At 48.4% G+C, this 23,989-nt stretch overlaps 3 protein-coding genes across 3 annotated transcripts in view; 2 read left to right on the top strand and 1 right to left on the bottom strand.

Annotated features, from left to right (window-relative positions):
- LOC144115510 (solute carrier family 25 member 35-like) overlaps positions 1–23,989 on the top strand; it is a 51,267-nt gene that overhangs the window by 6,084 nt on the left and 21,194 nt on the right. The gene's annotated exons all lie outside the window — the stretch shown is intronic.
- Positions 7,847–9,331, top strand: LOC144115509 (uncharacterized). Its single transcript, XM_077649918.1, has one exon. The coding sequence runs from the start codon at positions 8,477–8,479 to the stop codon at positions 9,128–9,130; it is 654 nt and encodes a 217-aa protein (XP_077506044.1). The 5' UTR covers positions 7,847–8,476; the 3' UTR covers positions 9,131–9,331.
- Positions 9,893–14,267, bottom strand: LOC144115508 (uncharacterized). Its single transcript, XM_077649917.1, has 3 exons — positions 13,197–14,267; positions 12,156–12,306; positions 9,893–11,442 (listed from the first exon to the last, which is right to left on the bottom strand). Exons 1-3 carry the CDS (start codon positions 13,409–13,411, stop codon positions 11,077–11,079), a joined length of 732 nt encoding a protein of 243 aa, XP_077506043.1. The 5' UTR covers positions 13,412–14,267; the 3' UTR covers positions 9,893–11,076.

Genomic DNA, 23,989 nt, shown 5'->3' with positions numbered 1-23,989 from the left:
TGGCAACAGAACAACTTGTTTATTCTGGCATCGCCAAAAGAGCAGCCGGTCAGGGCGACCACGTTACTCGCATGAAGAAATCGAAGTCTCTCGTTGGCGTCCGGGGCAGCTCTCTTTATATACCCTCGGAGTCGAGGGCAAGAAGGAGCGGCTTGGGATGAGTCGCACAAGACGGCGACGCATGAACATGTTCAGGCGTGACGGGCGCGTCCGCCAGGCCGGCGCCGGTCAGACCTCCTCGCCTCCTAGTTGGGGAGCTCCTCTCCCCGGCTGCCGCGCTTTGACAAGCGTGGGCAAAACATGCACACACACACACACGCACGCACGACGACACGTGGCACTGAAACCTGCCTGGACGCGCTTGGCGGGAGGCGTTGCGGCCGCGATGAACGAAGCCGCGGCGTCCGTTGCATCCGCGCCGGCTATACCGCGCGTTGTAGGCGAGACGTAACAGACCGCCCCGCCGGGAGAAGGAGATCCCGATGGTCAGGGGACTGCATCCGCTGTCCAGAGGGATGTCGCTCGATGATGCTCGTAATCGAAACCGATCGTCCCTCGACGTTGCTTGAGCGCAGCGCACAGAGAAGGCCTCGTTCTCGGGTTCAGGATCACATAGGACACTGCAAAGTCACTTCGGGAGAGTTGCCATTTTTGTGCTCGTTCCCAGCAAGCGTTAGAACTACGCCGAAACGCAACCGCTCAGTCAGCAAGCACGAGACAACCCTCACTAAGCTCTGCCAGGCTCTTTCCCCTTTTATACTACTGCCTAGTTCCATACAGTAGTCAAGCAGCACTCAGAACGCGTCCACAAATTGGAAAATTGCACAAGAAAGCACATAATCACTTTGATACACTAAACAAAAGCAATATGTTAAAAATCCTGCCTCAGGAAGAAAACATCAGTAACCAACAACTTTGAGGCGGATTCCTACGTTAGGGGCTTCGACTTAAGCCATCGGCGTTACCGTTGAGACTCCCCTTTTTGTAACGCACCTCAAAGGAATATTGTTGCAAAGCGAGGCTCCAGCGCAGGAGGCGGCCATTTTTGGGAGATATGGTCTGCAGCCATTGGAGAGGGCAGTGATCCGTCTCAATGATAAACCTCGAGCCGGCTAGGTAGCATGACAATTTCTGAACGGCCCACACGAGACACGCACACTCTTTCTCGGTGGCGCTGTACGCCTGCTCACGACAGGTCAGCTTACGACTAGCATACAGGACGGGGTGTTCCACTTCTCCATTGTCCCTTTGGCACAGTACAACGCCCATGCCTCGCTCACTAGCATCGCACTGAACAACGAACCCTTTGGTATAGTCTGGCGATCGTAGCACAGGCTGGCTTGTTAGGGCGCTCTTTAGGGCGCTAAAAGCTCTCTCCTTTGTCTCGCTCCAGACGACTGTTTGGGGCTCTGTTTTTCTTAGAGCATCCGTCAGGGGAGCCGCGATATCGGAGTACCTGGGGATGTACCTCTGATAGTAGCCGGCGACACCCAAGAACGACCGAATATCGGTCTTCGTGCGCGGTTGCGGGAAGTCTCGCACAGCGGCCACCTTTATTTCAGAGGGGCGGCGACGACCCTGTCCAATCACGTGACCGAGGTAGACAACCTCGGCCTGTGCTAATTGGCACTTGGGAGCCTTGACTGTCAAGCCCGCTTCGCGCAGGCGGGTTAGCACTGCCCGCAAGTGTGCCATATGCTCAGACCAGGATGCGGAGAATATCGCTACGTCGTCTAAATACGGTAAAGCAAATTCTTCCTGTCCCCGCAACACTTTGTCCATGAGGCTTGAAAAGCAGTATGGCGCGTTCTTCAAACCAAAACTCAAAACTTTAGGACGGAATGTTCCCATTGGTGAAATGAACGCCGCATACCTACTAGCCTCCTCTGTAAGTGGAACCTGCCAATAACCCCTGACAAGATCTAGGGTGGAAATAAACTGAGCGCTACTAACTTTCTCAAGGCGCTCCTCGATGTTAGGGATCGGATAAATTTGATCCTTAGTAATGGAATTAAGCCTGCGGTAGTCGACGCAAGGACGAGGTTCCTTGCCCGGTACCTCAACTAAAATCAAAGGGGAGGTATAATCACTCTCACCCGCCTCAATAACACCGAGCTGTAGCATTTTCTTTACCTCAGCCTCCATAATATCGCGCTGGCGGGGTGACACCCGGTACGCCTTGGATCGTACTGGCTCTGGCGAGGTAAGTTCTATATCATGAGTAAGGACAGAAGTCCTACCAGGCCTCTCAGAGAACTGACCTTGAAACTCTTGTAAGAGTTGGTGTAGTTCGGTTTTCTGCTCAGGCGACAGCGGTGCTTTAATGATTAAGTCACTAATGACCTGATCAGTGTCTTCCCTGTTCGTCACTGAGCTTAGTCCCGGAAGCTCGACCGGAAGCTCTTCTAACTTGCCCGTGTCGGGCATTTCCTCTCCAGTACCTGGTGCCTTCAACGCTACAGGCTCAATTTTATTCAGTTCTGACGTGCTCTGAATATCAGCTTGCTGCGCCTCCGACCCTTTCTCATTGTTCGACAATGTCGGCCCCGCAACTACCGCCTTTGCAGCGAGCTCCCGAACTCTCGATCCGGTTAAGGCCTGAACGCTAGCCTCACCAAACCAAAGCCCCTTCTCGCGCAGGAGGTGATCGGACCTGTTCGAAAATAGGTACGGGTACTGGGGGGGCAGCCTAGATGACACTACGGCCTCCGTCTCAATTGCTCCGAAAGGTCCTTCAATAACCACTTTTGCTACGGGCAGACACACGCTGTGAGCTTCCACTGCTTGCTTGATCCATGCGCACTCGCCCGTGAACATATCGGGTTCTACGTAAGAGGTGTGAACTACATCCATTGTAGCTGCGGAATCACGAAGCACTCGGCACTCTTTCCCGTTCACGAGGAAGTCTCGCATGTAAGGCTCGAGAAGCTTCATGTTCTCGTCAGTGCTACATAATGACAAACACACGACTTCTCTTTTTGTTTCTGGACACTGCGCCGAAAAGTGACCCGGCTTCTGGCACGTATAACACACGCGCGCTTGCCTCCTCTCGAACCGCTTTCTGCGTTCGGCTTCGGCTGCCGCCGTCTCCTTACGTTCGGTCGGACTGCTTTCACTCGCATCCGCACTACGCGTGTCCCCCCTTGCTCTCATGGGTGTGAACTTCGGCCTCTCAGACTTGGAGCCAAATTCACCCTTTTGACCGTCCTTAGCTCCGCGAGCCCGACGCGTCACAAACTCCTCGGCTAGCTCGGCGGCTTTAGCCACTGTACTAACGTCTGGCCTATCCAAGACCCAGTACCGCACGTTCTCAGGTAACCGACTATAAAACTGTTCCAGCCCGAAACACTGCAGAATTTTCTCGTGGTCACCAAACGCTTTCTCTTCTTTGAGCCACTCCTGCATGTTTGACATAAGCCTGTAGGCAAACTCTGTATATGACTCATTTCTGCCTTTTTCATTTTCCCGAAACTTCCGACGGAACGCCTCCGCTGACAGCCTGTACTTTTTTAGCAGACTTGATTTCACTTGGTCGAAATCCTCTGCCTCCTCTCTCTTCAAGCGAGCGACTACGTCGGCCGCCTCGCCGGGTAACAAAGTGAGCAAGCGCTGTGGCCACGTTTCCCGAGAGAACCCCTGCTTCTCGCACGTTCGCTCAAAGTTAACCAGGAACAAACCAATGTCCTCTCCAAGCTTAAACGGCCGCATCAGGTCAGTCATTTTGAACGATACCCGTTCTCCTGCACCGTGTGCCTGACTTCCATTACGAGCGCGTTCCATCTCTACCTCGAGACGCTTCATTTCTAAAGCGTGGTCGCGCTCTTCTTTCTCTTTTTGCTCTTTACGTTCGCGCTCCTCTTTCTCTTTTTGTTCTTTCCGTTCGCGCTCGTCTTTCTCTTTTTGCTCTTTACGTTCGCGCTCGTTTTTCTCTTTTTCTTTTTGTTCCCTCTCCTCAATGGTCTCAAGGCATTCCGACAGCTCGTCATCCTCAGCCTCCAACTCAAGAATAGCCCTTAGCAGTTCTGGTTTTCTGAGTTTGTCTGAGACATCCAGACCCAACTCTCTTGCAAGCTCCAGCAATTTCGGTTTGCGCAACGACTTCAAATCCATGGCTGCTCCGAATGCTGCTTTCTCTACTGCCTACTATTGTCTTGCCGCAAACTAACCCGGCAGCAACGACAACCCAATTACCAGCTCTGTTTCTGACACTAACAAAAGCCTGGCAAAACTCAGAAGAAGAAAGTCCCGCACTCACCAAACCTCGCAGCCAAGAATTCAGCGCAGTCGTTCCGCTGCAGGCAACCAGTCATCACACAGGGCTCGTTGCACTGCTCCCGGATGGTCGTTGTGCTGCTCAGCATACAGTTGACCGCATATCTTCGCTGCTGGCCTCCGTTGTCGGGATCTCACCGCTGGCAACCAGTTGTTGCATTTGGGTTGCAAGCCCCAAGGGTAGCGTTGGCCTGGCGGCCTGGGGCAAAGCTGGAAACATCCGAAGGTCCCGGCAAAGGATGAGTCGACTGGCAACAGAACAACTTGTTTATTCTGGCATCGCCAAAAGAGCAGCCGGTCAGGGCGACCACGTTACTCGCATGAAGAAATCGAAGTCTCTCGTTGGCGTCCGGGGCAGCTCTCTTTATATACCCTCGGAGTCGAGGGCAAGAAGGAGCGGCTTGGGATGAGTCGCACAAGACGGCGACGCATGAACATGTTCAGGCGTGACGGGCGCGTCCGCCAGGCCGGCGCCGGTCAGACCTCCTCGCCTCCTAGTTGGGGAGCTCCTCTCCCCGGCTGCCGCGCTTTGACAAGCGTGGGCAAAACATGCACACACACACGCACGCACGCACGACGACACGTGGCACTGAAACCTGCCTGGACGCGCTTGGCGGGAGGCGTTGCGGCCGCGATGAACGAAGCCGCGGCGTCCGTTGCATCCGCGCCGGCTATACCGCGCGTTGTAGGCGAGACGTAACATAACGAAGCGCTGCAATTAGCAGTGCGGAAATGCACATTTATGCTACAAAAGTAGAACTAGATTTACGAGAATACAGCTGTGAAGCATATGACGTGCCGATGGTGGCGCCGTGACGTTGTTCATGTTGCTCCGCCTCTGCTGCGCCGCACTTGGGATATCTCCCCGTCGCGCTCTCCTCCCGCTTTTTCCCTCCTCTCCTGCTCCGCACCTGTGGTGATACGCGCCGTGGTGGCTCAGTGGTTATGGAGCTCGGCTGCTGAGTCCTAGGACGCGGGTTCGATGCAGGCCGCGGCGGTCGCGTTTCGATGGAGAAAAGGCGCCCGTGTGCTGTGCGATATCGGTGCGCGTGAACGGTCCCCACGTGCCGAAATTATTCCGGAGCCCTCCTCTGCCGCTCCTATTTCTCTCTTCTTTCTTTCACTCCCCGCTTCCTCCGTTCCCCCACGACTCGGTTGAGGTGTCCACCAAGAAGTGAGGAAGTTACTGCGCCCTTGCCATTCCTGAAAACCAGTTAACTTTTTTTCACCTGCGATGGTGGTCACGTGATCGCCGGTGCGCGCGCATACAGCGACGACGCGAAACCCGTTGATCCCGCCAGTAATACCCGCCGCGGTGGCTGAGGGGTTAGGGCGCTCGGCTACTGATCCGGAGTTCCCGGGTTCGAACCCGACCGCGGCGGCTGCGTTTTTATGGAGGAAAAACGCTAAGGCGCCCGTGTGCTGTGCGATGTCAGTGCACACTAAAGATCCCCAATGGTCGAAATTATTCCTGAGCCCTCCAATACAGCACCTCTTTCTTCTTTCACTCCCTCCTTTATCCCTTTCCTTACGGCGCGGTTCAGGTGTCCAACGATATATGAGACAGATACTGCTCCATGTCCTTTCCCCCAAAACGAATTATTATTATTATTATTATTATTATTATTATTATTATTATTATTATTATTATTATTACGCCAGTAACAGCCAGTGCTCCAAAAGAAAAAAAAAGAATCACTCGGTTTCTTTCTGGAACACTGAAGTGCGCGACGCTATATTGTCTCGCATTGGCAGCTCTTTAAATAATTTATTTGTGGCGCACAGCCGCTCGTCTTCCGAGCGAGAATTAAGTGACGGAAAACGCAGGAAGCGCCGCACCTTGGCTGCAGGACGCGCCGAACGGCAGACACGAGGTGACCGTGCCTTTCCGGTCACCTTTCCCTCCGCTGCCGCCGCCTGGGAAAGCGGGAATTAAAAAAAGAAAACTGGCGAAAGCTTTTACAAATTCGTTGTGGGCTCAGCATGCGGAGACCCGGCAGGGGGTGGGGGGGGGGGGGGCTGCTTGAGTTTTACAGCAACATCAATCAGAAACGTGAAACTGAGCATGGTTACTATTCTTTCTAGCGGCTGAGCCTTGTTTATTCAGTGTGACATAAGCGTAAGGCCTTTCCTCACAGATACTCCTCCCATAGAGCCCCCAAAAGAAATTAATAATAATAATAATAATAATAATAATAATAATAATAATAATAATAATAATAATAATAATAGAAGATCTTTATTTTAAGTTCCCAGAAACAACCCTAAAGTCTTGGTGCTCGTACACCATACACACACATACAAAAAATATACATTCATTTCCCAACAAAGAAAAATAATCAAGTGAAGTAATGCAGCAGTCAAGGCGATAGAAAAAAGAAAGATGTATCAACTAGGCCTCTGCTTTAGACAAAGGCGTGACAGCGAACAGAAAGCATAACAAAAAAAAAGCGGTAACATGAAAACAGCGAGAACAGGCAACAGACATGTAAATAACACAAACAAACAAGCAAACAAACAACGACAAGTCCATTGTTTTTACAGCAAAATTACAGCATACAGCAAAATACAATCACGAATAAAGCAATCCAAATATGAACAAATATGAAATTTCTCAAATACAAGCTAGAAATACAATCAAACAGAATAAGGAAATATAATTAGTGAACTCGTTACAGACAATCATACGCGCGTACACGGTTTTAAAGTAAAAGCAAAATGAAGACAAGTAGAAGTGACGAAAGAATTAAGGAGGAGAAAAAACAAAACTATATACAGGTAGAAATGCACAGGTAAAGTAAAAACAAAATGATTGAAAGGGGAAGTTATACCAGGTGTTACAGGGAAGACTAAGTAATTTTCAAAAATAGAAGTTTTGAGGTAAAAATATGGCTTTCGCGGCATGGTATTGCCAGCGTTGGCGGACACCGAAGAACCGGTGAATCATCTTAACTAGTGAGCTGGTTAACTAATTTCTAGTAATTAACTTTTTAAATATTAGAGTTAGGCGCCTGGTTACAATTATAGATCTTTAGCCGGTCGCTAGTAACCGCCATATTAGTTTTTAGAATTCGGAAAACGCGATTACCCTTGCCCCTGTGTCTCGACACAATTGGGCTATTTCGACTAGTTACGTGCACTGGAGGGGTTGCTTTGCCTGCATGCTCTTCAAATGCTCATGTATTTTGGCGCGATGTAGCCACAGTTTGTTGGGCCACAGCGCAGAGGCTAATCGCGTTTTCGAAATTCTAAAAAAACTGTTATGGCTATTACTAACGGCCGGCTACAAATCTGTAGGGTAGACGCTTGGGCTTGTTGGTTCATTTCAAGGGTAAAAAACGTTGCGCAAAAAAGACAAGGACACTGTCCTTGTCTTGTTTGTCTTCGTCTTTTTTGCGCTACGTTTTTACCCTACTTATCCGTAATTGCAACCGGGCTCCTAACTGTAATAGTTAAAAAGTTAATTATTGAAAATTAGTTAGCCACCTTATTAGTTAAAATAATTCACCGGTTTTCTGGCGTCTGCCAAACCTGGCAATACCATGCCGCAAAAGCCATATTTTTACCCCGAAAAACCTGTTTTTGACAATTACTTAAAGCCTTCCCTGTGACACCTGGTACGTGAAAAAAGGGCTGCCCAAAGTGGAACGTTCGCGTTTATGATCGCGTTTTATGCCATTCCGTCCAGGCGTGTCGGAGGCGTGTCCGAAAAGTGGAATACAGCGTGTGCCAGCGAGCGCACCCTACCCCCGCACCCCGAGACCGGCCTTGATGCCGGCCGCCCTTTCACAAAACTAGTCGAGAGATGGCAGCACTGTAATGCTTCGCTCTCCTTCCGATGTGCAGTCCTCCGCCAGCGCCTGGCCGAGTAGCGCTGACTCCCACTCGCGAACCGAAACTCTTTCTCACACCGGACACTTATACCCCTGTCACACGGGCACTTTCGATCCTCATTGAACTCGATCTGCATCGAGATTTTCGAGCACGCTCGAAACATCCGGTGCTACACGGGCATTTTCAATGCTCATTGAGAAGTTTCGCTCATGTGTGTTAGGTGGCGCTAAATGTTCCACCGACAGCCATAACATGCTGATGTCCGGCAACACTGTGCAGCCGGAGGCAGCGGCAGCCAAATCCGTAGCCAGATGTGATAGCGGTTGGCGCCAAAACCAAAAGCTTTGCTGTCACAGCTGTGTAGATTATTATGAGTCTACAAAGGAAGCGTGGGATTGCTCTTATGATGGTGGAGGCTGCTGACCTCGAAGTCGAGATTGAGGCGGCTAAATGTCAGACAGACAGTGTGAAAAGGCGGCTCCTTTTTGCGAACGGGTTGTGTATCGCAGCTACGGTTGCGTGCGATGGTACAGTCCAGCGGGAAAGGTGGATGTACAATCGAAACGAACGCTGGTTCGAGGACACTCTCCCCCACCTCGGTGAACGGTTCTTTAAACAGAGCTGCCGTGTGACTCCGACGTTTCGGTACATAGTCGAAGCTTGCCGGCCCCTGCTGCAGCGCGTCGACAAGAATATGCGGTTGGCCATCTCTGTCGAGAAGCGCGTTGCAGTGGCGATGTATAAGCTGTGCTCCTCGGCAGAGGATAGGTCTGTGGCCAATCTTTTCGGCCTGGGGCGATCCACCGTGAACACCATATATCGCGAGTTTTGTGACGCCGTAGTGTGCCTACTTGAGGACAAGTGGATAAACATGCCCTCTCCAGACGCAATGGGCGACCACATTAGAGAGTTCGGCGCCGTTTGCGATTTCCCACAAGCGGTAGGGGCACTCGACGGTTGCCATTTCCCCGTGTCGCCGCCCAAGGAAAGCGCACCAGACTACTACAACTACAAAGGCTGGTGAGTGATCACATATTTGGCTTATGTAGAGCTTACATGTTGCAGCCATAAAGGCAGCATTGCAGCAGTACGAATTTGCTAATGCAAAAGTCTTCAGTTCACAAGTCATTGTGCATGTCCATGATTTGTGAGGAATTCTTTTAATGCTGTTTTTCTTTTAACAGGCACAGCATCGTGCTGCTCGCCTTGGTAGACCACCGGAACCGCTTTCAGTACGTGAACGTTGGATCACCAGGGTGCTGCCACGATGCCTACATCTACCAACGCTCCCAGCTGGCAAAGTTTATTGAAGGGCCAACATTTCAGGCTCCAGCTGTAGTCTTCAGTGGAACAGCTGTGCCTCCATTAATACTCTGCGACCAAGCATTTCCCCTCACAACGCACTTGATCAAACCCTTCAGCCACAGCGCCCACTTGGATGCCGATATGAAAAGGTTGAACTACCACCTGTCAAAGGCTAGAAGGGTAGTTGAGAACGCCTTTGGCAGACTGAAGGCAAGATTCAGGTTCTGCATGAAGAGGATGGAGTGCAGCATGGATACAGCTCCACTGGTGATCCGCGCCTGCTGCATGCTGAACAACATCTGTGAAGCATTTGGGGACCAAGTTATGCAAGACTGGACCTCTGATGCACAAGTTTCCGAGGCCCTGTATCAGCAGCCACAGAGAGTCACAGATGACCAAACCGCAACTGGTGCTGCAGTATGAGCTGCAATACTAGAGTACTACAAGCAGCGAGCACAGAACTGAGGTAAACCGTGCTATCCATTTACAATAACCGTGTTTGCTGGCTGGCTAGTTGGTGCAATCCATTCACTTCAAGAAACTGTGTGAAAAGATAATGGAACACACAGGAGACGCAATCAAAATTTGAAAAGTTATACCTTTTTATAGGCTTCACAGCCAACAGTTTACAAAAAAATGTACATATCACATTCAACGGAACCAAATCAAAAAGATGCGAGGACAAGACAAAAAAGACACTGGCTGGCTTTATTTTGTCATTCGTCTTTGTACGCTGGTCCTGTAGTTTGACCATGAATTACCAACACGCCCACAATGCTTTGTTGCTACAGTATATATCACCCGAAAAATATCACAAACTGCTGCGAAACATACTCAGGTACTGGAAATATGCTCAGGTACTGGAACAGGTGTAAAAAGCATAATACAGCAAGGAAGAAAAACAATAAAAGACAAAATTGAAAGGAGTAACCTCAGATATCGCACTGCATGTGGTTAACATAGCCATGATTATTGCAAATCACTCAGGTACTGCAGAAAGTGCGAAAAATGCTAAACAATAGTTAAAATCATAAGGAGTCGCATTAGAAAATGTCATATTGCACATAGTTAACACAGCCACAAACCACAAATCACTGTGCCACATTGCGCAGGAACTGGAAAAAAAAGCAAAAAATGTGCACGAAAACAAAGAGACAAAATCTGGGCTCACATCGGATGATGTCATATTGCATGTGGTTAACACTGCCTTCAATATCACAAATTGCTGCGCAATATCACGCACGCACTGAAACAAGTGCAACAAATGCACAGCAGCAAGAAAGGAAAACAAAAAGAAATAGATAAAATCTGAAAGGAGTCGCATTACATAACGTCATATTGCACATAGTTAACACAGCCTTCAGTACCACAAATCACCGCACAACATTGCGCAGGTGCTGAAACAAATGGGAAAAATGCGCACAAAAAAGAAAAGAAACAAAATCTGGAGTCACATCAGATGATTCCATATTGCATGTGGTTAACACTGCCATCAATATCACAAATTGCTGCTCAACATCGCGCAGGCACTTGCTGATATGAAAGCAGGGGCAAAACATTAAGAAATCCGACGAGTCTGAAAACTAATGCAAAAAAAAAACCGATAGGCAAAGTAAAAACCGAAAAAAATAGAAACATACAACTCTGAAAAAATTAGAAAAATTCTTAACTTGATTCAAAAAACTTTGTTATGGCATTCACCATTTTCTCTTGCAGCGTCAAGTGCCGCTGCCTCATCTCCATCTCTCTGCTGTGACACGCTTCAAGGCTCTCACGCAGCATCCTCTGCTCCGTGAGCAAAGCTTGCCTAAAGTCAGACGAAGCAGTCCGCAGCCTTTTTCTATTATTTTGCTGCTCGCGGATGCCTGCCTGCCCCTCAGCTCCTCCATCTTCAATGGTCGCTGACTCGGCTGCAAAACCTCCGGCCCTGCTGTCGTCCGCGTTCAATGCGGGCTCCTGCCAATTTTCCAGTGCGGGGCTGCCATCCTCAGCGGTCCCGGTGTCGGCGTCCACCACCATGCCAAGAATGATCTGCGTGACAATTTATGATGTTTGCCTCTCAATGTCTTTGCTCCATAGACAAGCGAGAAGTGTGGGATCAAGCGTGTGTGAAACAAGGATGTCTCCAGTGACTAGCTGTGAACTGAAGCAGTGATATTAGACGGATTTTGTTTCTGGCCCACTTATATTCTTTTGCCATCTAGTGGACAGAAGTTGACCTTTAATCAGGCTTTCAAAATACATTGGCAATGTTTCTTCAAAGGTCATGTTTTCTTTGCTTACTGCCTGAGCAAATGCCTTTAGGTGCCACCTATGGCTGATTCTGTAGACATCATGACCGCACTTGAAACATAAGGTGGTTGATGCTTTGAATTATGTGATGGTTTGTAGCACTAAACGACAGGATGACAGCACTAACAAATATGTCGTTGAGATGATGGAACTAGAAATAAACATCACTATGGTTCAAATGCAACCTAGCACATGCTGTGTGCTAGGCAACGTGCAGCAGTGCTGAAAGACAGACTAAAAATGTCAAGCTGTTTGCATTTTGTATGTGATGTCACCTTGACACGTTTATTTAGTATTGCAGTGTGCCACATATTTCATGACCACAACATCATAGATACTCCAATAAAAGCCATTTTTCAAAGTTCTCGGTGATGTAAATGAAAAGGTGAGGAAATGATCGGGCACAACATTTTTGGCAAGTGCACTGCCAATCTCAAATTTGATCTACATACCTCCTCTACAGTGGCTCCCCCAGAGCAGCGGGTTTCTTGAACGAGTGAGGGGTCGTTCATTGGTAACGACCCCAAGAAAGAATGGATCCGAGCGTAATGGGGCCATTGGATGGCGCCCGATCCTGTGGTGGTTCCATTTTTGTTGAAGTCCCTAAAAGGATGGAAAGTTGCGCAAGTTTACATAAAGGCAGAGCAGTGTGCATTTAAAAGAGAAAAGAAAAGCCCGTCATTAGGTGCATATTAAACAGAAAAAAACAAGCCTACCAGATTTTACATTCAGACGCCAGGCTTGAAATGAATGGAGACGTAATGAATCAAAATTGCACGCTAGCGCTAAGAAGCGGGGAGCCGTCTGGTGCTACCAAAGGACTTTTTTATCACTGCTTACAAATAGCTAAATGAGCAAGGCGGGTTCTCGGCTGTAATTTGCGGGCACCCTCCCCTAGGCGTCGGAAAATATGCAGGTGCCTTGAAACGCGCCGAAAGTTCTTCGAACGTCTCTCTCATTGTCTGAAGACCATCGCGAACTCGCAATTGAAACAGCTTACAACCATGCTTTTATAACACTTCGGAATTCGACTGCCGTCGGTCCAAGAGTGAGTTGCGGCAAAAGACAGCAGGGAGTCGGTTTCCTCGTATTCACTGTGCGAAGAGTACAACTACTCCATAACAAAAAACTATGCGATGTCGTCACCGTCTACCATGGCCGACTCAAATCTCGTTAGGCACGAAATCCAGCGCAAACAAAAAATACACGCGAGAACTCAACACCTCCACGGTGAGCAGATGACAAAACCTGCCTGCACGCGCTCGATTAAAAATTGTCGCTGCTGACGCGTCGAACCTGCGCCACAGAACTGGTTCAGCACCGCGCTGGCAACACTTTTTCAGGATTGGTGCCGTGAACCAGCACTGAATCGAATGCAGCTATAGCGCAATGACATCTCGTGAAGCGTGAATTCAAAGCAACGAAGCAGAACAGGTGCAGGTGAGAAAGCCAGTGCCTGCGAAGTTGGAGGCCGTCTAAAAATGCTTACTTACCGGTACATCTGCGTCAAGTTTCTTATCTTGTGGCGCACCCCTGCTGATGTGCGATGGAACCCTAGGATCCGCAACGCCTCCGCGATTTCCGCATACACTGCGACGTTCCTCTTCTGGCGCCGCATATCATTCAGGCGGTCCTGCCAGCAGTCGATGAGAGCGGCTGTCTCGCGCTCGCTCCACAGTTTGCGCGCCGGCGAGCAGGAGGACTCCATCTTTGTTTACACTGACGGCGAAGCTTGGAGCGTGGTGTGGAGATTATTTTCAAACATGTTTGCATATAAGCACGCATAGTACCTGAAAATGTTCTGTCTTGCATTTTAATCAATTAAAACAACAACAATTGTGGTTTTGTTTTGTTAACTAGTGTTTTTTTTCTATAGCTTCATGAGAGCGAGAGTGTTCTCGATTGTGCTTGGAACCTCAAGCACACTCGAGGAATCGGCATTGAGTCAAGCAGGGTCGAGCTCGATTGCGCTTGAAAGTGGCCGTGTGACAACCGTCGATCTGCATTGAGTTCGATGAGCATTGACTCAATGAGGATCGAAAGTGCCCGTGTGACAGGGGTATTACAGAGAGGTTTGTGTTGTTTATGTAGACATTATGAATTGGCAGAGCGTGGCGAAGTGGCGCCGTGATTTCTCGGTAGGCATAACATGTTTATGTCTAAAAAAGGAACGGGGAGGCAGTGCGCCATCGAGGTGATGCTATTCGCGATTTCGACGATGAAGTTGGTTCGAATAGGCGCGTGAAGGCTTAGCCGATTGCATGAACTCGTTCCCGAAACGACGGAGACGGTGATTCATGAAGGCGCAATTGAAGGGCGCAAGAAGTTGTGCGCAAGGTGAATGCCCGGTATGCTCACCGACGAGCACGGAACGAAAAAATGGGTTACGCGCTGGGCTTTGACACGCGCTACACACACGAGGGAGGTCGATTTATTTGCAACGCCATGAAGAGTTGCGCGTAAAGATACGACACACAGAAATACAGCACGACTGGACAGTTTCTGTACTCAGTAGCGACCGGGAACGACACACAGGTTTTCCATCACATGCCTGAATCCGCACCACAATCTCAGCAATGGCGCCACACGCATTCTCCGAAAAAAACCCAAATTCGAGACTTCCAATTCAAGCAGAAAACTGATGGCCACAGTTTTCTCGGGCAGACGAGGCATTCTGCTCGTTGACTTCATATGTCTCCAGTCGCAACAATTAACGGTGCTGTGTACTGTGAAATCTTGTAACGGCTACGGTGGTCCTTTCAAAACAAATGGAGGGGAATGTTGACGAGCTGCGTACTCCTGCTTCACGACGACACTTGGGTCCACACCGCGCTTCTGGCAAGGCTCAAGTGGGTGGTTTAGGAGAGTACTGCCGTTTAGCCCAGACCTGGCATCCAGTGATTTTCACTGGTTTCTTCATTTGAAGAAGCTACTGTCTCCATGGGAAACGATTCGCTGGAGACAATGAGTTTCCATAAGAAGTCATGACGTAGCTTATTTGGCAGGCGAAAGACTTCTATTACCGCGGCATCCAAAAGCTGCTTTCCCAGGCTGAAGAAGTTCTTGGATAATTACGGCAAATGTGTAGAAAAAAAAGAAGAAATGTAGTATAGTAAGTTACGAGTTAAATTTTTGTGAAATAAAATTTTTCAAAAGCTGTGTTGTTCTTTTTGTCTTTACTTTCTTGACACGCATGCCTCGTGTTAAGCATATGAAAGGCTTTCAGCTCCTATTCTCGGAAAATTCAGGCGGACATCGCCTGAACGATCGTAGCAGAGGCGAAGCAGCATGGGAGACGTTACGGCGCAATCATCGGCACGTCATATGCTTGACAACAAATCACGCGAGCGCGAGACAAAGCGCCGGCGTGGTAGATATGTTGTGCCGGGAGCAGGAGCATGCGTGGACGATCGTCGGGGCGGATGAGCACAATGCAGGAGCCAGTGCTCAACAGAAGCACACACCTGTGGCGCCAACTTGCGAGTAATTTATTTCCGAAGAACACCGGGGCGAACTTGATACACGTGGAGCACCGAGCGCATGCCCTAAGGAGGGGCCGAAGGGGGGGCAAGACAAGAAAACTCGCAGGACGGTTACCACTGCGTATTGCGAGACAGCTGCCGAGGGATTACTCTCCCTCCTCCTTCAACGGTTAGCACACTCCGGATGGTTCCCGTAGTAACCATCTTCCGGTTACGCCCTCCGCTGTCGTCATACTCTGGAACGCTTCGGTCGTAACCACGCTGTGGTTGCGCATTCCTCCACACTCATCATGCCCTCATCATGCCCTCCTCCTTCCACGGTAACCACTGTCTCGGTGGTTCCCATGGCAACCATCTACCGGTTACTACTACTACTACTACTACTACTACTACTACTACTACTACTACTACTACTACTACTACTACTACTACTACGCTAAACCCAGGAACGGGTGCTAAAGCGGCAGAACCAGGATACAAGATGGACTATCAGCCAATGCTTGGGGCTATCCATTCGCAGCACCAAGGGAGGCCGGATCTTTCTGTGACAGGGAGATAGACGGGCTGCTGACAGTTTTCCTTCAATGTGGCAGTCACGGGTTAGTTGATCTTTGCTCCTGCGCACGAGCGAGCATTTATCAAAAAATAAAAAAAAAACGGCTTGCACTCTCACTTCTTGCAGTGCATAGCTAGATTACTTCCACTAAATGTTTTCATGTTATTTCTCTGTTCATGAAGCCTATCGTTTAGGCACCTGGTCGATTCATCTGCATGGTGTTGTCCACCAAGAAAGTGAGATGCTATACGCGGTGAATGCAGTTCGCGCACTAGGTCAATCGTACAGGTGCCTAAACGACAAGCTTTGCGAACGTGAACCTCGCAACTGCTGCTGGACGAAAGAAACAGATTTTGATCTTTTTTTTTCGCAGCACGAATCTTTATCACTTTGTTCTCGTACAACCTAAATGTTTTCAACGTGCAAGAGGTTGTATAATTTATCGCTTTTTCTTATACCTTGAAGTAACAGGGCTGATCCATGGTTTATGAACTTCACGTGGTCGATTAAGGGCTCTGTAGGCAAAGTATTTAAAATAAATGTGTTGAAATTTATCATTACTTTATTGCACGATGTTTTGGGACTTGTTTCACTTAAAACTTCGCCTCAGTTAGTACTGGCTGTGTGCTCACGAAAGTTAAGCACCTTAGATTAATTAATATGCCCTCATAAGTGTATCGTTCCGAACTGCTCTCAAGATTTAGTGCATGGTTGAAGTAGAAAAAAGGGCAAGTGATCGCTAATCGCGATACTGATAACTATAGATGCTAGACGACCTGTATCAATATTTGTAATAAAAACGTCTGATAACGTCTCTGTTTCCTCTGTTACTCGCGTTGGCATATTTGTAGCTTTGAAACAGCAGTAAAAATTGAATAATGCATCTAATCCACGCAACGCATTACTGTTTGATAGCATATTCATATTTAGGTCACCACCACGGACAACCTTATGTTTATGCTTATTCACTAATTCAGGAAGGTAATCCGGAAAAGCAATGCAAATGTCCGTATCAAAGGAGGTTAGGGCGATAGCACGCAGAAAATGCGTGTAGACGGAACTTGCGCGTAAATCTCTCGTAGTAGGCGTTAACACACTAGAATTCATCAAGCAGGTCGCAATCCGTATCTTTTAGAACCAACAATGACACGCCACCACCCCGTCTACCGTGGCGATTCAAGCAGTAACACTGAAATGCTGGCACGTTAAATGCTTCGTTCTACAATACTATGTTTCCGAAAACATAACGACATGATTAAACTAGTTCACTTGAGCAAAAAAAAAAAAATCGATCTGATGTTGCTTCTTTGTGCCGAATCGCAGATTAGGATACAAATTAAACACTACGGCGAATTATTGCAAAAAAAAGAAAAGTGAGGTTTGATGTACACACAGGGCTTTGCAGAAAACAAGGCATTGCAAGGAAGAGCGGGCAATAATGGTACAAACGCTGTCAAATTAACTGTTTGCATCGTGAGTTGGCCAGTTTCACTAGCTACTTTTGGCTGATGAAAACTGCACGTTCCGCTTTCCTAACACACGGCCATGCATGTATAACACGCGAAGCGACAGCCGTGCAGATAAGTTTTCAGACGTATAATATTGCAGAAAGTGGAAGCAAACGAAACAGCGTGTCGTCTTTGGGAGCCAAACCCACGACTTGCGCATGTCTTTTGCGATGGTCTTCCCAACGGACTTCCAGCGGCGGCTGCCCCCCAATCTGCGTTCGAAGGTGTTTATGTTCCGTGTGGCCTAAGCATTACATGTTTCACTAGTGCGGCGGTCAGCCGTAACGGCGCACGTGGTGAGATTAAATTTCTTCTCATAACTGACGTAAATAGCCTTGCTTCTTAGTTATGGCCGACGAAGGCCACATAGAACGCCGTTCAAATGCGACAGCGTTAAGGGTGCCATGCCGAAGAAAAGCCGATGGCGTCGCCGTCGGCCGTAGGCCGTGAGCGAAAAATCCCGATGGAAGCAAGCAGTCAATAAAACTGAGCTGAAAAGAAAATTCGGTCAATTTGGGTTTGAGAAGGAATCGAGCCCAAGACCTTCGGATTGCGAGACGGGCGCGTTACCCAGAGGCTGCGAAGGCTCGTTTGCAGTGCATGATCCTTACATGAGTAATTATGAGCGCGCTAATGAGGAATTAGGTAATTGAGTAGACGATGCGAACAGGACCCGATAACGCTATCGCGTTCTGCTATTAAAGGCGAAGCTTAAGCGTCCTCCAATTTTTAACCCTCTCATTGGGTTTGTTTTATGTTTCATTATAATAGTACTCATCTTTGCTGCGTAAGCAGCAACAGCGGTAGCAGTGCTCTCTGCTAAACAGTTATTTTCATGTTGTCTTTGAGCTGTTTTTACTCTTTTTCCTCTAATCCAGATTCCGCTCAAGTGCGGCATGTAGAGCTCCTCCTCTTTAATGTAGATTCGCGATTCGTTGCATACATGTTGCGTCCTAATGCTATCAGTTGCCGCGAATCCCCGGAGAGGCCTGAAGAGAAGGAGATGAAACGTCACTCGTGTAGCAGGAAATCAGAGGATCGAACGAAGGCTGTCCCAAATGCGACGCAGCTTTTTGGCGGCGGGCTCGCCTTCTGCAGCCAACGAGAGGGAGGTTAATCCACTGGGGTGCATCTTCTGCCTGCTTGGGGACATCGAAAGCAAAATAAAAAGTCAAAGAAAAAGCACGCCTCGTATATGGCGCACTTTCGCCACGAAGAAGTTAAGCCTGATTGATTTCCAACGACCCAGTCTGTCTTGTATGCGCTTATTTTTCGGTCAGTAGGATGGGCATCTCACACTAGGATATTTCTGAATTTATTTCGTTTTTCTTTTTTTCCGTATAGCGGTGTCCAAGCTTTCGAGTCATGTGAACGTCTAAATTGTGTCTACACGGAAGGCGCGCATAAATTGGCGGAATTTCTTGTTTCATTTTTACTGCGTGCAAAATATCAACGGCATCAGTGCTCGAAAGCCGAATTTATTGTTTTCTATATTTCAGACCTTCAACCTAAAGGCGTTTGACCTAAAGTCGTTCACCCTATAGATCTTTTACTTAAATGCCATTGGATGTCTATGTATACATTGAGTCCTCTGTTTACTCCCTTATGGTTGCTATGGCAGCTGTGCTGGTGACGTCATTGGAGTTTTCGGACCGCTGCGCACCACCAACTTGCGTAGCTTTTGCTGCTGTCGTGAAGGCTCGTAATAGTGTGCAGTCATACGTCGCTGCCTGCATTCTATAGACCGATCGCACGTTGTGGCAAGCGGACCTTACCGCTGCGCATGGCAGTCAGGAGTGAGACCTGCGGTGCGGAAAATTGACCTAATTCGCTTGCTGACGTACACACATGAGTGGCGACGAATGTCTGACCGTTATGCAGTAACAAGACGATTAGTCCGAATACTTTCTGGGAACGTAAGAGGAAGGGACGAAAAAAAAAACATTAAACGAAATGCGATCGACTGTGCGTTCTCGGGAGTAAAATCGTGTGTACGTTGAGGTTTTGTAAGTACTGGAATATCCAGCCATGCAGAAATTGTCGTTGGACGTGCTGATATGTTTGTGTGAAAGTGCATGCGCCAGGAATGTTGCTTATACAACCGCACGAATGCCTAAAAAAAAGAGCATATTCACTGTGCGTCATGCAACGACGTGGAAACAAGCGGCGAACAACGGCCTGTGCGGCCAGTTGCCCTCCCCAGCGCAGTTAGCATGCCTTCCACCAACGGCGTAGCCGTCGCTTTGCACGGAGGGTGTGCCGAATGCACAGAGTGCGGCCAAGTTCCGAACCCGACCGCGGTGGCTGCGTTTTTATGGAGGTAAAACGCTAAGGCGCCCGTGTGGTGTGTGATGTCAGTGCACGTTAAAGATCCCCAGGTGGTCGAAATTATCCCGGAGCCCTCCACTACGGCACCTCTTTCTTCCTTTCTTCTTTCACTCCCTCCTTAATCCCTTCCCTTACGGCGTGGTTCAGGTGCTCAACGATATATGCGACAGATACTGCGTCATTTCCTTTCCCCAAAAACCAATTGTTATTATTAAGTTCCGCGTACAGCGCAAGAGGCCCGATTAACGGTCTGGAATACGTCTCCAGTGGTCAAAGTCCGGACGTAAAATGTCTACAAGGTCGCGCGTATACTGTGCATCTGAGGAATGCCGGCCTCTCCGCCCAGGCAACATTAACGACCGTTCGGCCTCGCGCTGTAGTACGCGCGCAATTCCCCGCATGACTTCCCCCGTGTTCCTTTCCCGGCGTGCCCCCTGCTGTTTGCTGGCTCCAGTGCGCCAGTGTTGTCTTTATACATAGAGTGCCAAGAGAAATGTGGCCGTAATGGCGGCATTTGTATTGCTTAGGGAGAGATACGCAGGCATGTTTGCGCATATCCAAATAGCCCATGCCAGCGAAGTCAGTGGATAGTGCACCTCTCCTCACGTTATTTATTGGTGATGCCCGAGGCTGGAACGGAATCCCCGACTCCTGAGAGGAGTGGGGCAAGCCGAACGAAGATGCAGGCAGCGCCACCTTCGGAGCCAACGGGAAATCGGGAGATGCAGTGGGGTCGAGTGGAATGAAAGCTCGGTCATTCATAATGAACGAGGCGGCGGATATGCGGCATCCGGCGCATGTTATTCAAATCGTCGCAACTGGAAGTGCATCGCTGGAGACGCGAGAGAAAGAGCGGCGGGAGATCTCTCTAGATCTCTCGCGTGCGAAGTGCATGGCTGCTTCGTTTTATTATATATCTTAAAATGCTGCATAATTGAAGGCGCCTGAAACTGGGCGCTAACGGCTTGCTCCGGTGTCACCGCAGATACTTGGATCTTGGCGCTCTTTTTTTACTAGGAATAGAAATCATTGGTCCATAGAAATCGAGCCTCGGAGGAGAAGCTTCCGAGAGAACGAGGCCTGAAATCCTCTTTTACCTCCGCTCCCGAGGAAGCAGCAATGCAGCGGTAATGGCGGCATTCTGCTGTTAGTCGTATGTAGCATGTAACGCTGATATCCGCGTACAACGGGACGTTTTGTGGCAGTGCCTATAAATGATTAAATGGACTGGGGTGGGGTGGGGCTTTTTTTTTTTAAGAACTGCGCACCGAACCTTTCCCTGTTCAAACCTTGATGTACAGAAAGGAATATTTGTTTCTTCTGTTAACTGTAGTCGGTTTGACATACCACCAACCATCTAATGATGCGATGAAATTTTGTTTTGGGATGTCATTCGTTTAAGGCTTCGTTTTAATATCCCACAAAGAGCAATATCTCATGGCAACTCGCCATAATCAAGGGACATTTGACATGATCTTCCTCATTGGATTGCACAGCATGCGGAAAAGTCACATTTTGTACCGCAGTGCTGAAACCTTTGTTTCCTCGAAAATGCATATTAACCACATGGTGCTTTGAAAAGTGAATTTCCCACTTGACTGGTTACCATTGTTGGTGTGCTGTATACCGTTTCTTCCCTTTTAGATGCTCAGATTGTGAGTAGGCGCTTTGAGCCTTGAAACGGGCACTCAGAGGGAAACATTAACGATAGCCGCCGCGGTGGCTGAGTGGTTATGGCGCTCGGCTGCCGGCCCGAAAGATGCGGGTTCGATCCCGGCCGCTGCAGTCGAATTTCGATGGAGGCGAAGTTCTAGAGGCCCGTGTGCTGTGCGATGTCAGTGCACGTAGAAGAACCCCAGGTGGTCGAAATTTCCGGAGCCCTTCACTACGGCGTCCCTCACAGCCTGAGTCGCTTTGGGACGTTAAACCTCCATAAACCATGAACCAACATTAACGATAGTTTATTCCTCGCGAACACGACCGACGTTTTTTTTTCTGCGTGGAAAGGCGGCTGCGTTGATGGGCAAATCGCAGGTGAAAGTCCAGAAATCCTTTCACATTCAAACCGCCCGCGAAAAATGAGCGCAGGTACATCATCTCTGCGACTTATTTGCGGTGGAGCTCTCCGACCAAACAAAAGCGCCACTTCCAAAGGCCGGAAACCGGAACTCGCCCGCCGGCCGAATCAGCCGTCACAGCGGCAAGGTGCATGCGCAGCAGCAATCGAGCGATTCGAGCATGATTCGTGCTGTCCATTATCGCTTGTTTGTTGACTAACTACGTTGTAAAGGATCGCAGACGACCCTTGTGATTGATTCTACCGTGGTCGTAAAGATTTCTACGTGCGTGAATTGCTCCCTGCGGGTAATAAACGGATAATGATCTGGGTGCGTTCCGCCAAGCTATAGTCTGTCGCCTGCCGGCTGTAGCTGTCGGCAGGGAATGCACGCATAATAATCTGAACGAACACACCAGCTGGTTGAACGTTTTCTCGCAGAAGCGCGTTCATCGTTAAAAGTGTTTCAACCTTTTCTTTTCTATCAATTATTACATTTTGACTAAATCATTATTATTTAATCACTCTATTATTATTCTTAAAATTTTAAAATCAAAACACTCATCCCTTTGCTGTTCTTGACGAAAAATTCACCGGTGTTATGCTCCCACGTGCTTTTCCTTTTTGTTAACTGAGTTCAGTTGAATAGCCACCCGATTCTTGGCCGATCCCCCAGTGTGGGTATGTGCCATTTTTTGATAGGCTAACAACAACAACAACAATTTCAGTTTAGTTGCTTTTCGCATATGTAAGCTACAGCTTCTCCGTAGAGAGCCAGCATTCGAAACATCATCATAATCACCAGCCTGACTACGCCCACTGCAGGGCAAAGGCCTCTCCCATGTCTCTCCAATTAACCCGGTTCTTTGCCAACTGCGCCCACCCTATGCCTCCAAACTTCTTAATCTCATCCGCCCACCTAACTTTTTGCCGCCCCCTGCTGCGCTTGCCTTCTCTTGGAATCCACTCCGTTGCCCTTAAAGACCAGCGGTTATCTTGCCTTCGCAGTACATGCCCTGCCCAAGCCCATTTCTTCCTCTTGATTTCGACTAGGATGTCATTAACATGCGTTTGTTCCCTCACCAACTCTGTCCGCTTCCGGTCTCTTAACGTTACAACTATCATTTTTCTTTCCATGGCTCGCTGCGTTGTCCTTAACTTAATTAAGCTGAACTCTTTTCATTAGCCTTCACGTTTCGGCCTTGTAGGTGAGTACCGGTAAGATACAGCTGTTGTACACTTTTCTCTTGAGGGATATTGGTAAACTGCCATTCATGATCTGAGAGAACCTGCCATATGCGCTCCACCTCATTTTTATTCTTCTAGTTATTTCCCTCTTATGATCCGGATCAGCGGTCACTACCTGCCCTAAGCAGACGTATTCCTTTACCACTTCCGGCACCTCGCTACAAATTGTGAACTGCTATTCCCTTGCTAGACTGTTGGACATTACGTTGGTTTTCTTCATGTTAACTTTTAGACCCACCGTTCTGCTCAGCCTGTCTAACCCATTGATCATGATTTGCAGTTCATCTTCTGAGTGACTCAGCAAGGCAATGCCATCAGCAAATCGCAGATTATTTAGGTATTCTCCATTAACTCTTATCCCTAACTGTTCTCAATTCAGGCTTCGGATTACATCCTGTAAACAGGCGGTGAATAGCATTGGCGAGATTGTGTCTCCCTGCCTGACGCCCTTCCTTATTGGAATTTTATTGCTGCATTTATGGAGGACTATGGTAGCTGTGCACTTGCTATATATATCTTCCAGTATTTTGACATAAGGCTCTTCTACAGTCTGATTACGCAATGCCTGTATGACTGCTGGGGTTTGCACTGAGTCGAATGCTTTCTCATAATCAACGATGGCTATATGTAGAGGTTGGTTACATTCTGCGCATTTCTCTATCACCTGATTGATAGTGTGAATATGATCTATTGTGGAATATCCTTTACGAAAACCTGCCTGACCATGTGGTTGATTGAAGTGTAAGGTTGCCCTGACTCTATTAGCGGTTACCTTAGTAAATACCCTGTAGGCAACGGACAGTGAGCTGATCAGTCTTTAATTTTTCAAGTCCTTGGCTTCTTGAAAAATTCCCGCCTTGCGCCGGCGCCTTACGTACTGTATGCATGATGACCTACCTGCGCTGGGAAGATTTTTGCTTCAATGAGCCAAATGTGAGGTGATGGTGCATGCATGTGCTAGTTCTCAGGTATTTTTTAGCACATCTCAGTTCATATCCGACTTAGCAGCCTCTCTTAGTATTCTCCTTTAGTTTCTCTTTAAGCACGTCACGTGTGTGCACTGTATTACGTCATGTTAGTGGACCACTTCGTAAATAGCCTCTGTGCA

The sequence above is a fragment of the Amblyomma americanum genome, chromosome 1, assembly GCF_052857255.1.
Source record: "Amblyomma americanum isolate KBUSLIRL-KWMA chromosome 1, ASM5285725v1, whole genome shotgun sequence".
Lineage (NCBI taxonomy): Eukaryota > Metazoa > Arthropoda > Arachnida > Ixodida > Ixodidae > Amblyomma > Amblyomma americanum.
The sequence above is the reverse complement of the archived record's forward strand: the minus strand, read 5'-3'. Positions and strand labels throughout refer to the sequence as shown.